The following is a 15,966-nucleotide window of genomic DNA, read 5'->3' on the forward strand; positions in this document are numbered from 1 at the left end:
AGGAGAGTATCGTCAAATCTTAAAAGTCTGTCACACCGATTACAGTAAATATAAATTTTCTGCCGTAGGCCAACAGAATTCACATTCGTTTCTGCAGTTGAATTCTGCAAAACTGTTTCTGTGAATCCTTGCAGAGTTGAGAGACTCACTTGCAGGTGACAGTATCGAGAAACACACGTGGTTACAGTTTCAAGTGGAAAGTTTGCTTGCCTGCAGAATTTACCCCATTAACTTAAGTGCAACTTAAGCGCTATCCTCAGTTGCGATACGGTTTTTGCGGACCGAAACACCGCTTGAATAAGTCCGTCGGCCTTTTAAGGTGCCACGAGGGTCTCTACGACCTTCTACAGAGCGAGGGAGATGCTCCCATTCAGAGGAACCGAGTCATTGCGCAAGCCAGGTGAGCGCCACCCTTCCTCTTCTACCCGCTCGGATTGCAGATCTCGCGGCGCCTTCTTCACGCGACTCGCACTCTTTTTTTTTTTTTTTTTTTCCTCGCCATCTTGAAAAGATGCACGCAGAAAGCTTCCGGGCCTTTGGCGCCCGGTGCGCATGCGCGTTCCGCGCGGGGTGGTCAAGCGAGAGAGGGAATAAAAGGGCGAACGGGAGAGGGGCGAGAGGCCTCGGGAGCCTTTTTATGCCGCCGCTGTCTCTGCATGATGTACCGACCCGGTTGCGGCCGCTCGAGCATGATCCCCTCCAGCCGGCCCAAAGAGAACAGCAGCTCAGGCCCCCGATGTTCCCGGTCCGGTGCTTCCACCAACCCGACCCCCGGGTCAAGTCGAGGCCGTAGCCCGCGCCGCTCCCGTTCTCCGTCTCCACGGGGCCGCCGCCACCACCGCTCGCCGTCCGGCGGTCGCCCTCCGCGTCGCTCGCCATCCCCCCGTCGCAGTAGCAGGGTACGCTCTCCGTAAGGGGGGGAAGGCAGGAAGTCGGAGAAGTCCGAGGGGTTATTGCCCGAAGAGCCGCCTCGGCCTCGGAACACGCGCCCCGCGGGCTGCCCGTGTCCTGTGGTAACGGTTCCTTTACCGGGTCCGCCTTCAGAGGCTCCCAAGCGTTCCCGAGAGCATCCTTGCTTCCCTTTATGTCCCAGGAAACCCCGCTTCCCTCCCGCCAAGGCTTATCTCGACACCCCGTGTCTTTGGTTTGGTTTGGGAATGAGCAACGGCTACAAGGTTACCTGTCGGAAAGTTAATTTCGCCACAGCACACCTTTAAAAGCAAATGTGAGGGAAAAAGGGGGCTCTCTGTGGAAACCCGGAAAAAGCGTCCGCCGGTTGCCAAGTAGGAAAATTAAATCACACGTTACCAAAGTTGGCGCCGGGCTGCTGAGTATTTGTTGCCTTAATCCGTTTTTTATGGAGCCGTTGTGGTTTGTGCGGTTGTGTTAATGCGGATTCAGGCAACTGATAACACTTGGTGATGCAAGCCAGGACTTAAGTGTGTTGTATGAAGGCAGCTAAAAGGGCAGTTCTTTTCACCTCTATACTGAGCTGCTGAGTAAGGTTTTACAAGTATTTCACCAGACAGATGGAATTCCCAAGTAATTTCTACAATATCAATTAGGATTATGTAATTTTTATTTCCCTTTTGGGTTGCTTGGCTTATCCCGTTCAGTATTGTTGCTACTTGGCAGTTCTGAACTCTCAAAATCTTTAGTCTTTATTATTTTTTTTCTGTAAAGAAAACTCGACATATAATACAATCAACAATGTTAATTAAAAGCAGGTTTCTTGTATTAAATAGGACTTGTTTTCTGGTAAGAACTTTCCGGTTTCATTATGAAAACCATTATGTGATGGATCTAGGCTCAATGCAATATGTAACCATGCTTACAAGTAGTCAGTGTTTATACTGCCTTTGGCATATAATTAATTCTAATGTTTAATTCAACTTAAAATACGTCATTAGCAAAATGCTTAATAAGGACTGCTTAGAAGTTAGATATCAGTGTTTTGTAAAAGAAAATATTAGATTTTTCTATGGAAAATCTTCGATTCTTTTATGGAAAAGAATATCTTCACAACTGTTTGTATAGACAGCTGTGAGGATAGACATTGAAATTAGGGACAGCCATGTGTGAATGATATTTACTAAGAAATCACAGGTTGTGCAGTTGTTTGCCACTTATGCACCACTAATGTGTGGTTCTTTACTGAGATTTTAGAGTCAGTGTTTTGTAGGGTTTGAAATAATTCATTTTAATTTGGATGTTTTACTGAAATTGTAAATCCTTCTATGGCTTTATAAAGAAGAGCTTAATTGTTTGTTCAGAAACCATAAAGGAAATTCAGTCTATGTTCTAAGATGAGGCATTTTGTAATAGGGTTTGATGTTGTGTTTAAATACATATTGTAGTTCAGATTGTGAGGAAAAAGGAATGCCCTATCCACAAGTTGTAATGTAAACATGATTTGTGTTGCTTTGCACAACAAAAGAAGGAAGGAGAGGTTTCCTTGCCAGCACAAAATTTGCTGATACTCCAATTGTAAGAGAGAGGGAGTGATCAGTTGAGCATACTTTATTATGACACGTGAAGTGGATTTACTATGTGAATACCATAAATATATTTATGGTATTTATAAAGTTGTCTACTGATGAAAATATTCACTACATCAGTGTGAATCATAATTATTTAAATTTATATATTGAGAATCTAATGTATAATTATTGCAGATGAAATAATGCATTTGTTTCCCCTGATTAAGAGAGTGGGAGAGAAAGAGCGATAATCAAGTGCCAAGTTTGCCTAATTCTGTATTTATAGATGGCACCTATCTATTGGAAAGTAATTATGAAATATATGTATTTTCTGCATAAAAATGAGGCACTAAGTAATTTTCTGTGAAAAAATTTCCAACCCATATCATTGATTCTTACATATCTGCAGTTGAAATACCGAATGCAGTTATTGCTTGGGTTCTGGCTTTTGTGTGTCTTAGTATGCATGGAATCTATCTGGGGAATAGGAACATAGAACTATTGATACAACAGTGCCTTTATGCAGATAGTTTCAACTTACATCAACTCATTTTGTGACCATTAGAAATTACAACAGCACTGAAAAAAGTGACTTATGATCACTTTTCACACTTACGACCATTGCAACATCCCCAAATTCGGGTGCTTGACAATCAACATGTATTTATGCTGATACATGTGTCCTGGTGTCATATATTTACCATTTGTAACCTTCTTAGCCAGCTTCTGACTAGCAAAGTCAATGGGATAGACTAATGACCGCTTGAGTCACTTAACAACCTGTGATTCGTTTAATAATTCTGGAAAAAAAGGTCATAAAATGGGATAAGCCTTACTTAAGAACTGCCTAATGGAAATTTTGGGTTCAATTGTGGTCATAAGTGAGGACTACCAGTATGTGGTGATTACTGTGTACAGTTCCTGTATGTTAAGATATTCTAGAATTACAAAACATGCAGAAAGGACCATCCAAAATAATTTCAGGGAAGAACAGGTCCCCTACAAGGAGAATATTTCCTGTAGAGGAAATATTACATGCAGTACATAAAATCATGCATGATGTAGACATTGCCCAGTCACTGCAACAGTGAGATGATAGATAGATAGATAGATAGATAGATAGATAGATAGATAGATAGATAGATAGATGATAGATAGATAAAAACAGAAATTCCACTCCCTCTCTCAAAATGATAAGACTCTATTGAAACTAGAGAGATATTTAGGAAATACTGTATATCTTCAAAGAAGAAAATGCTTTTTGCATAATGCACTTTTAACTTCTGCTACCAGCAGATGTAATGACAGAAGTTGTCATGCCTGGAAGCCATATTATCTGTGTACCTTGAGGATTCAGGCCTGCCACAATCATACTGTGGGAAGTTGGGAGGGGGGATTGCATGAGTGAAGTAGAGATAGCCATAACAAACTTTTCTAAGAGAAGTTCAAGGCCATGATGTCTGGCAGCTGTGCAAAGAAGAAATTGGAGGATGTCTTCTGTTCGGGAAAGAACTGATTAGAGCTGTGTGGACATGTGGGAGATGTGGGCAAGGTCTTGAACTCTCTTGTGGGTGAGGAAAACCTGGAAGCTTTCAGATTTGGGTTTTCCCAGATGTGCCAATATGTCATCTCTAATAAAATTTAGCTTTGAGGAACTTCAAGCCTTGGAGTTTGATTTCATTGGGGGTGTTACTTGGAACCCTGACAGATATTTTGGAAGGGCGCTGGCAGATCCATGTAGGATCAGGGTTATGATTATGGTTACAAATAATTTTTGGCTTTTTGCTATCTACAGGATGCTTTAAATATTGTGGCTGGGAAACCACAGTGAAACTTTTAAGTGTAATTAATATATATCACATAACATCCAATCATGTCTGTATATTAATGTGTTGAGAAAGGAAATGTAAAGAATGACAGTTCAGATTAAGAAAAATAATACTTATCTCAGTTTCAACGTTGGATATTAATACATTATGTTTACAGTTCTAATCATTAGTGTTTTCTTAGAAATGGAATATTAAGTAAATTATAGCATGTTTTTCACAATGAAATTTTTTCTGCCTCACATCACTGCTACAAATACAAAATGGGTTACAATTATTTTTTAAAAAATTATTTCTATTTATTTTATTTGTTTCTTATTGTCCATTCACTTAACTTTGGGTACTTAAAAACATAGTAGTCAACAATTGAAAACTCAACACCCCCCCAAATCAGCATAATATAACTAAAATATAGTTAATCACTGCCAATTTAAATGGTTGCTCAAGAAAGAGTGTCTTCAAAACTGCTTGGAATGCCTTAATCTTTATAAATGGCTTATAGCACTTGAAGATACAGATAGTCTTACAACAGTCAACTTACAACAGTTTATTTAGTGACTGTTGAAAGTTGCAACACTAATGAAAAAAGTAAGTTATGATCATTTTTCACACTTGCGACCACTGCAGCATCCCCATGGTCACATGATCAAAATTCAGACACTTGGCAACTGATTCGTATTTATAACTATTGCAGTGTCCTGGGATCATATGATCACCTTTTGCAACCTTCTTACCAGCTAAGTCAATAGAAAAGCCAGATTCACTAAACAACTATATCACTAACTTAACAACTGCAGTGATTCACTTAAAAAGTATGGCAAGAAAGATAATAAAATGGAGCAAAATTCACTTAACAAATATCTCACTTAGCAACAGAAATTTGGGGCTCAATTATGGTTGTAAATTGAGGACAACTTGTGGATTTATTCCATAGATAATGCAATAGATAATAGATATTCCATAGATAATGCTTTTTAAATTTATTTATTTCTAAAATTATATGATGGATGGATGGATGGATGGATGGATAGATGTAGATGATGATGTTGATGTTGATAGCTTGGTTCCATACTGAATCACAATAATATTACATACACCAATATAAAACCTCTGGTTATATTTTGATTTTTTTTAATAGCATAGCCAATGTGATGGAATAATATTTTTCTCCAATTACAGAGACATTCTCCAGGTCCACGCTCACATTCTCCGGGTCGGCGCTCACGTTCCCCGGGTCGGCGCTCACGTTCTCCGCGTCGGCGTTCTAGAAGTCGACACTCTGAATCTTCAGTGGAACAGAATTTGCGGATCACTGTTGGCAATGATCGTTATGGTATTGATACACCTGAGAGAAAGAGGTTATGTGATAGACTGGGCTCACCGGTTGATAGCCTGAGTGATATGGATAGGTAGGTTTCTTTCAAGACTTGTTTCTCACAGTTATGTTTCTTCATGCTTTTACATGCTTGATATAAAACACCGCAATCTTATAAGAAGTAATGAAAAATAACACTGGCCAAGCAATATTGAGAATTCCAGATCTAGGAGAGAGTATTTAGTGTACTTTCTCAGACTGATATTTCATAATTCCTAAATGAATAGTTCATAATACTAAAATGAATGACAACTCATTCATATACCGTGACAAAAATAGTAATAGTGTTAATAATACAGTAATGCAATATTTCAATAACCTGCAATACATTTAAAAATAATTTAATAAAAGAATATATGTGTAGTATTATAATCAGTTGTTTGACAAAGTCTAAAAGAAAATAACATTTTCGGTATAATATCAGTATTTGGATTTTCATTGAAGATAGATTTGCCCCTTTTCTGTATATTAAGTAAATGATGAAAGCAAACGGTCTGTGGTATGAGTATAATAGTATATATATTCACATTAATGTTCTTTGTATGTGTAATACCTCAGCCATATTAAATATGTGGAATGAGTTAGTCACATACAATGTACATTTTTGGGTTGATGGGTATATTTGGAAGTTTAATAGTATATTAAGAATGCTCAAGCGAAATAGCTATCGTGGGAGATGGGGCTTGACTGTTCATAATACAATGGTCTAAATCTATGCTGGATGATTGTGTTTTAATTTGCACGTTGCTTTTCATTTGGGGGGGGAAACCCTGCAGTCCTGGCAAGAGTTGGTTCATTCCAACAACTCTCTGCCTCTCTGCCTACCCAAATTTTCATTTTGACTGGAGAAGTTATTTGGATGAGTAGAGAAATGTTTCAGTTTTAATAAACTTTGATTCAGTTGCAATGATTTAACCTTTTTGGATAATAGTTTAAGGTATCAATTTACTCAAAAGCAAAATGGTGAAGATGCTTCATGTTTCCTCCTCCAGGATGCTCGCTACCATTCCCAGCTTATCTTTGTCTTTTCTGTGGGCAGATGTTCAAATATAGCACTGGGCTGCTGTTAGGTTCTATTTTAATTTTCCAAAAATGAAAACAATTTTTTATTTAATAAATAAATATTCATTTATTTCATTTCATTTATTTTTTATTTCATTTCATAATTTTACAATCTATTACAAAGCAATAGATTGTAAATAGCATTCGCTCTAATAGCATCTATGTAATTAGTTAAAATACACTGAAAATATTTCTGTATTTTGACAAATGAGCAAAATTATTTGTTGGTGGAAGTCGTTCTTCGTTTTAATCAACTGTATTATTATGAAATTTCTTGTTTTTAACAAGTGGATCCTTCTCTAAGAAGTAAGCATAAAGAGCAAATGTGGAACTGAAACCTTTGGTTTTTTTTAACTTTACAAGATGGGGAGAAAAATGAAGAAGTACTCTTTTAATGAATATCCTGTCTCCTGGTGAAAGTTTAGTAACTAAAATTTACTAAACTTACAGGTGCAAAATCTTATGTAGAAAATAGATTACAGTTTAACAGAATTCAAACATCCTGTTTTTGTAAACTAATATATGGGCTGTGTTTCCTCTGCAGATGGTTTTTACTATTAGCAATTTTCTATTTGCAATAAGATTATAGGTAAAGGCATATGCAAAATATATTTAGGAAAAAAAATCTTTGGAATAGCATGAATCTGTGATATAATGGTAAATATTTCCTTTTGAACACTGAATAACATGTGTTTGCAATGAAAGTTGTTTGGTGATCTGTAATCAAATGTGCATTCAAATAGAACAGTCATTTAACATATTTCAGTGCTGAAAATGAAAAATCCTTGTCCCTGGGGAAGGTTTTATTTCTAAATCAAAAGTGTTGATTTTCTGTTGTTTTTTAAAAATGCAGGTAGTCCTCGACTTATGATCACAACTGAGCCACAAATTTATGTTGCTAAGCAAGACAGTTGTTAAGTGAGTTTTGCCCCATTTTATGACCTTTTTTGCCAGAGATGTTAAGTGAATCACTGCAGTTGTTAAGTTAGTAACAGGGTTATTAAGTGAATCTGACTTTCCCATTGATTTTGTCAGAAGGTTGCAAAAGATGATCACGTGACCCTGGGACACTGCAACTGTCATAAATATAAACCAGTTGCCAAGCTTCCAAACTCTGATCACATAACCATGGGGATGCTGCAATGGTCATAAGTGCAATAAGTCACAAGCAGTGTTGTACATTTGAAAGGTCGCTAAACAAATTGTTGTAAGTTAAGGACTACCTATACAATATAGGTAGTTCTGACTTATAGCTACAGTTGGGATGGAATTTCTATTGTAAGCCATGGTCATAAGTCAAGTCAATATATATCAGTTTTTATCATGATTGTTAAGTGAATCACCTCAGTTGCTAACTGAATCACATAGTCAATAAGTGAAAACCCCAGATTTTTTTTTGCCAGAAATTGGCAAAAAAGTTGCAATCAGTTGTAAATATAAATGCCAGTTGCCAGACATCTGAATTGTGATCACATGACCATGGGGCTGATGTGAGAGTTGTAAGTGTGAATACAGGTCATAAAGTCAGTTTTTCCGAGCCCCTTGTAAATTTGAACCATTGTTAAATCAGCGGTTATAAATTGAGGTCCTGTAAAAGTATAAAGTGAGAATATGTTTGTGAGATACAAAAATTAAGCAAAGCTTAGAAAAACTAGATTAAAAATAAGGAAGCTATAACTGAGTATTCAGCACAATGTTGCAATATTATAGGTTCCTATTCAAGGCATGACTGAATTAGTCATGGTGTCTCTCATGGTATTCCTGATTTGTTTGCTTGTTTGTTTTTGAAAATGGTCAGCATATTGCATCCAGTGAGCATGTTCTGCATCATTGTGGTATTCAATGGGGTAATTTTATTGAGACAATTCTTTAATTTTCTTAAACCTATTGATGTTTTATAAACACATCTGCATACTGTAATAATCCATGTGAGGAAAATAATTTTACTAAATAGGATATTTCTACTGGATACGATTTGAATTATATTATTCTAAAGGAATTTTAATGTTGCTAACAATTAGGAATACAAATTGCAAACCTTTTCCAACTGTTATCCTAAAAGGCTGATTTTTTTAAAAAAATCATTGTAGTTTCAGTGGAATATATAACACTTAGAGTTACTCCAGTTAAAGAAAATTTATTCATTAAACTTACTTTTGTAATAGGTGAGATGAGTGGTGTAGAAATTAATAAATAAATACAAGTAGATTCATTCTAGGATGAGCAAGTATGAAAAATCAATTAAAAAGAATATAATACAAATATAATACAAATAAAAATAAAACAAGGTCTGGAAATTAAAAAAGAGATAAATCCAGAGAATTAGAGAGCTGGTAACAAAATATTTGTACAAATAATATTTCCCCTCTAATTGAGATAGGAGCTAATTAAGAGCCACTGTATTCATAATGTTTAAATGCAAAACTAGAAGAATAGCATCTACCTGTAGGTGGGATTGAATTCTATTGACATGATAAATTGATAAGAGTGTATGCTATCACAGCAGGGGCAATGGAAGAAAATGTGTGCAAGGGTTTCTACAAAAGATATTTACTGATATATACCTTCCAATATTGCCATGGGAAAGGTGTCAAAGTTTGGTAGCTTTGTAGTGTGTAGAAAGGTGAGCTTAAATAGGTATCTAGCAGTTATGAGTGGATTTTGATTAAAAACTGCCAGTAGGCAAATTTCTCCTTTGGCCCCCTTTGAATTTAAAAGCACATATACTAGAGAGAGAGAGATCAGATATAGGTTGATAGAATTTTTTCCCCGTTCATTGTGAAGGAAAGTTGTTGTAAAGAAATAATGTAATCAGTGAACAGTTGGTATAAGAAGAACCTAACTCAGTAAGGCAGGCAGGCAACAAATGCAGGCTCAGGAGCCCTATGTTTGACAAATCAATGCAGAATGAATAACAGAAATGTCATTGCTATTTTCAGCTATATTCTCTGATTTTTAGCATATGATGGTAGAACCTCAGTGGTTTGTTATGGCACAGGATGGGCTAATTTAAATGAAAGGTGATTCTAAATCAGCAAGAGAAAAAACTGATTAAATGAATTTTTCCATTAACTGGGAAACAGTTGTGCAGATCAAACTATTGAGATAAGACTATTATGTATACTGCTATATCATTCTTACAGTGAACGTATGTAAAACTACTTTAAGAGGTAGACATGATGAAGTGTTGCTGTTCATCATGAACTGAAATTTCAGTATTCTATCTTGGCAAAAGAAAAGTAACATTTCTTATTTTTCTGCTAATACCTTTTTATGCAATCTTTGAAAATCAAGATATTCTGGTGCGCACTTTATGCAAGATCTAATCCCCACCTTGAAATGTAAGTTATGTCCAGTGGATGGAATAACACCCACCAATGGATTTCCTCCTCTTCTTCTATTGACAAATCTGCCTTAATGGCTGACAGATATTCCAGAACAGATTAAAAGAAAACAAAGGGTATTGATGGGAGGAGAGCAATAAAATAACCTGAATTGAATGCAGAATTTAGGGAATGGATTTGCAGGTTATGCTTAAGTTTTATCTTTCCTCTGTTCATTAATAACTTGTTTTAGAGGTTATTTAATTGAGAACAAAATACCTTGGTTTGTGATAGGAAAGGAACTTGTTGCGAAAATTATAAAACTTTTGGAACTGACTGCATTAGGTTGAAAGGAAAAATAATGATTATGCATAAGCAGACTGCTTTTCAACATTTCTGTTCAACTGACTATTCAAATTTGTGCATGAAGTTATAATTTGTGTATCTCTCTAATCAGGGATGATTTGGCTGATGGACCAATATTTAGCAGAAGCCTTTTACGTCGTCGGAGCCTTGAGAGATATCCTTCTCATGAGGAAAATCAGGCTAGTCCTTTCAGTAGGAGACATGATGAGGACTATCACAATAGGGATGTTTTCCTCCATCAATCAGACTATAACATGAACTATGAGGAGAGAAAAAGAACTGATTCAAGAGAAACTGATAGGGAAGGTGAACTACATAGAAAATCCTTATATGCATTGGACGATAGAGGACGGGAGCCAAAACGACCTCGATATGACAGAAATGACAGATTACTTGATATGAACATGGAACCACAGGGTTTCTTGTCAGGAACACGAAAGTACCGTAAACGAAGTTTTAGTAGAAGTCCAAGTACAACGTATCTCAATGAAGATTTTCGCGAACTTGAAAGTGCTAGAAGGAAAAGAAAAGAAGAGGAACTGAGCAGAAATCTGAGTCGGGAACTATCTGGCAATAGCTATGCGATGACTGGTTCAACTAATTCAACAAAATCTTCTGAACCTCAGTACCTTTATAGACCTGATGAGGCACCAGCAATGCCCAAAAAATCTATTTTGAAGAAACGTGTGGATGATCATTCTGTACAGGTTTGACACCACTCCACTCCGTTTTTGTTACTGTCAGTTGTAATTTTTTAAAATCTCTTTAATGCTTAATTTCAACTGTGTTAATTTATGGGCATATTTCTCTAAAGTGCCATAGAAGATTGTTGGTTTAGTATGAATCTTTTATAATTATCAGCTTGATTTCATTTGATCTAAATGAGGACTTTACTTGTTTTAAAATTAGGGCAACAGTCTGTAAGTCTTTAAGCAATTATGGTCATCCTAGAGAAGTATTTCTAAAGTTAGTGATACACAGTGAACTAATTTTTAGAAGTTAAAGAATATATTATTTTTTAATGGCTACATGTTCAGTTTCAGTATGCTGGAGGATATTGGGGAAATGCCTTTGTTAGCTAGCCTTTATAAAATTCACAAAAAAAATATGCGCGCGTTTAAGACTCCTTGTTTACAAAAAGGTTGAATGGAGAAAAATACCCATCTAAATTTTTACTGAACTCCTGCAAGATGAAAAGTGGGAGCTCTTGCCACTCATACTCTCCAAACATATGTTTAAAAATACACATTTGCTAAACACAAAAAGGTTTTTTTTAAATGATATACGTATATATTAATAGATTTATCAAATAATATATATGTAAAGTATATAGAAAGTTGTATTGTTGACTTATATTTGTATGATTCAAAATGTACAACTGATTACTTTTGGAATTCACAAAACTATCATAAGGAATTGATAAGCTGGTATGCAGTAAACTAGGTTGTGCAACTTTTTCCAGACTATTAGTCTCATGTAATCATTAAGTGGCATGCCAGGAGCAGCAATCCCAAAAGTTGGTGGGCCAGGCTGAAGATGTATGCAGGACTAGAACAAGTTCTAGACATCATTTGTGTGTTAAGTCATTTTCCTAAATGGATTGGATTGGTCTTTTCACTTGCTCTACTCTAAGAGTCAGACTTTTTGGTTCTTACAAAAAAACCCTTTTTCCCAAAGCTTGTCTATTGTTTCCTATTTTACTTTTTCTCTGTCCTGTTTGTTTTGGCAAAGTAAGCTCTTTCTAAGCATTACAATCACGACAGAAGGAGTAACCACTGCTACTTTTTTTCCAATTGTTTTTCCCTCAGCAGTCCTTCATAGCTACAGCGACACTGGAACTGTCAAATTTCTGAACGCCATATCTGTGTTCAAAAGTAATACTTTTGAGGGCTGTCATCTCTTCAAGGGGTTCTCAGACTTAGAACTTTGTCTTCAAAGAAGAATTGTTGTGTAATAACTTCTGTTCTTTGCCCAGATCCAGTGTTTATTCTAAAAATCAGTTGACATCTTTCACAAAAGCCAGGAGCTTTGATTAACTATCTTTTTGACCCAAACTTCCTGAAGAAGCCCTCCTGGAGGAGGAATGACTTTTTGAACATATGAGGAACTACTAAGATCCAGGGTGGATTTAAATCATGATTTAAATCACTAGTAAAAAGCCTTGATTTAAATCAACTCGATTTAAATCATAATTTGTAAAGAGCAACTGTCATTTCTTTCCTGCAACAGCTCTTCCTCTGACCTGCTGTTGACTCAACGACAGTCACAATATTGCAGAATATACAGCCTCATGCTATATAACTAAGCTCCATTTCATGCTGAATAAATTAAATTATTAATGTATCTTAAATAGAAAACTATCTTTAGTTAGATTTTTACTTCAAAAGCATTTTATTAAAATAAAATGGATAAAAATCCAAAAAATCTGATTTAAATAAAAAAAATCAGATTTAAACTGATTTTTTTTTTTTAAAAAAATTAAAAATCATCGATTTTTTCCCACCCTGCTAAGATCTGTTTCCCAACAGCCTTTGATTACTGCTTTGTGTCATTTTAAGAGTCTTTATTAAGTTGTAAGATTTCTATCTCAACCATATCCAGATGACTTTGGCTTAGGAGTGTTAGGGTGTTGCTGTTTTGAGGGGATAATGGCACACTCAACTAGGAATGCAGTAGTCTCATCTGTATTCTCTACTGATGGCTCCCAAGCAGACACATGCACATGGTCTTCTGTTGCCTGAGATACTGCAAACTGAATATTCAAATTTCTGCTTCCTTTGACAAACGTATCTTTCAGAGGATAGGTTGTGTCTGATTGCATTCTGCATATTCCTGCACAGTGAGATTATTTTGGTATGTCCCACTATAGGCTGCCCTTCTTCACTGTTGGAAATGTAACACTGGATTTGCTGTGAAGGTCCATTTTCTACCGTGGAGAGCAGCAAACTGGCCTTCCTGTATTTATGTTTCCTTGGGCATGGATTTGTTTTCTGATCTGCTTCCCATTTTGTCTTTTTTTTTCTTTTTCACTTTATCTTATTTTTAACTAACTGGATGTTGGCACTTTCTTCTGTTGATATTCTGAAAATACAGAGATGGGCTTTCTATCAATAAAGGAGAATATATGTAGCTCTGGTTTAAAATGAGGGGTCCTTGGTGCTCTCTGAGCTTGCTTGTTTTTTTGCAGATTTTTCATTACCCATACTAGGTAACATCATCAGTGCTAGTGACTGCAAGAAAACAAGCAAGGTCAGAGAGCTCCAAGGATCCCTCATGGGCTTTCTATGTGACTCCCAACTTCCAATTTGGTGCTATCTGCTACAGAATGAGGGAGAAGCAGCACATTTTAGGGTATCCTATTTCCATTATAGACCTTCATAGAATGCCCCATGTTATATTTTCTTATTCTGTCACATTAAGTATTACATCCAGGTTTGCAGCTTTTGGAGGGGCTGAACTAACCTAGGATGTCGGATTATATATTTTGCAAAAAAAACCCCTTTAATTTTATATGCAAAAATGGAAAGAAAAAAAATGAAGGCTATTGTCCTATATTCTAATTAAAATGAATCTTACATATAGATTTGTGTGATATTATATAATTAATTTACTAACATGTACATCAGTTCACTTAATAAAAAATAGGAAACTAAACATATACCAGTATTAATATGTGCAGTCCAGAATTTTGATTGGTTTCCCACTGGGCTCTGCAATAAACAAACTTAGGTTATTAAACATGCAAAGAGCAAATTGTCTGTACACAAATGTTAGTTTGTAACCAAGTTGTGGTTAATTATGCTTAAGTGGTGAACTGATTAGTGATTTCTATTGGCCTTCAGATCAGTGTGTCAAGGCTGTGGAAGAAGTACCGTAGTAGAAGGAGAAAATTGAGGAAGAAGATACTGTATTGATTTGCTTTAGTCTTACAGGATACCCTAAAATAGTGAAGTCATGGTGAAGAAAAGGAAGAAAGTGCTGAATAGAAAGTTTTCTATTCCCTTAGGTTTTCTTCCAGACCTGTATTGTCATCCAGAAATTATCCAGAAACTTTGAGTATGAATTTATGGATATAATAGAGTGGCAGCCAAGAAAGCCATGTTCTTTCTATTAGCATAGCACAGAGATAGCAGTTACATGGTTGGGCTTTGTTGAAAAAGCTGCTTTAAAAAGGTAGTCTTTTCAGCGTAGTCTGATAAGTGTTAAAGAAATGGAAGTTACACCTTGTAGGGACCAAATTACCGGAAGCTAAGACAGATATATTTTTCCAAAGATCCAATCTGGTTCTTCTATATAGTGGAATCCTCCTATGAGTCACCTGTTTCATGATCATTCATTCATTCATTCATTCATTCATTCATTCATTCATTCATTCATTCATTCATTCATTCATAGTATATGGCTGCCTATTTCAAGAATATGGCTAACAAAAGCAAAATAAAAACATAAGAAATAAATGTAACACATTTTAAATTAACATATATCTTAGTGTGTCATAATTTGTTCTAGATTAATCAGTTTGATTTATTTTCATGACTACATTAGATATATTGCAAGTGGTTAATTTCTTGGAAGCTTTCTTCCCATTGTAATAAAATTTATGGAAGTGGGAAGGCATTTCCCTTGAATTCACTTGTTTAGTTATTCACTTTTATCAAGAATGCACTGAGAATCACTGTTTCCAACCTTTCTTCTGGCCTTTCTCCGTTGGTCTGCATTATCTAGAATATACAGAATCTAAACAGATTCTGATTCAAGGGTTGTGATTGTGGGACAAACATTTTCTATCCTCTACAATGAAGGAGATTATAGACATTCAATATAGGCTGTTCAAGAACTCCTGATATTGTGTTGATTTCAGATTGATTTTGTTTTTTTAAAATTATAAAATATTTAAATTAATCTATTTCTAGGCAGAATCCACAGGCTCCTTGATAAGGTACAACAGAGAAAGAAAGATTAAATTTGGTGTTAATTTTAGGTGGCATATTTGAGAAAAAAATAAGTACATCTAGTCCTCCACTTACAACCACAATTGGGACTGGAATTTCCATTGTAACTCATGGTTGTAAGTCAAGTTGGACCTGATTTTATGACAATTTTTATGGTGGCTGTTAAGCAAATTAAAGTATTTGCTGAACAAATCATATGGTTATAAGCAAATCACACAGATATTAAGCGAATACAGCTTCCCTAATGGGTGTTTTTTGCCCAGAATTGACAAAAACAAAATGTTGCAATTAGCAATCATGTGACCACTTGCCAAGAACCTGAATTGTGATCATGTGACCCTGGGGAAGGTGCAGCAGTCCATACATGTAGTAAGTCACTTTTTCCCCAGGTCCTAATTTTGAACAGTCGTTAAATGAATGGTTGTAAATCAAGGACTACCTGTGTAAGACAAATTAAATAATGTTAATTATTAATTGAGGGTCTGTTTATTCTATAAACAGACATAAAACTTCCCCCCCCCCCAAAAAAAATCAACCTTACTAATAGTCAGGAATATATGGTAAAATCTAAATATTGTGTCT

General features: G+C 35.8%; 1 protein-coding gene across 1 annotated transcript in view; it reads left to right on the forward strand.

The window, feature by feature from the left end:
• The first annotated feature begins 617 nt into the window (after positions 1-617).
• Positions 618-15,966, forward strand: part of LOC139308715 (zinc finger protein 318-like) — a 31,048-nt gene continuing 15,699 nt past the window's right edge. The window contains exons 1-3 of the mRNA XM_070932498.1: positions 618-899; positions 5,486-5,715; positions 10,524-11,139. Of these exons, the coding sequence (XP_070788599.1) occupies positions 657-899; positions 5,486-5,715; positions 10,524-11,139 (1,089 nt within the window). The 5' untranslated portion in view covers positions 618-656. The remainder of the gene's footprint in view (positions 900-5,485; positions 5,716-10,523; positions 11,140-15,966) is intronic.

This window comes from Pituophis catenifer, unplaced genomic scaffold (assembly GCF_029215685.1).
Source record: "Pituophis catenifer annectens isolate HBS135680 unplaced genomic scaffold, rPitCat1.0.hap2 SCAF_1, whole genome shotgun sequence".
Classification (NCBI taxonomy): domain Eukaryota; kingdom Metazoa; phylum Chordata; class Lepidosauria; order Squamata; family Colubridae; genus Pituophis; species Pituophis catenifer.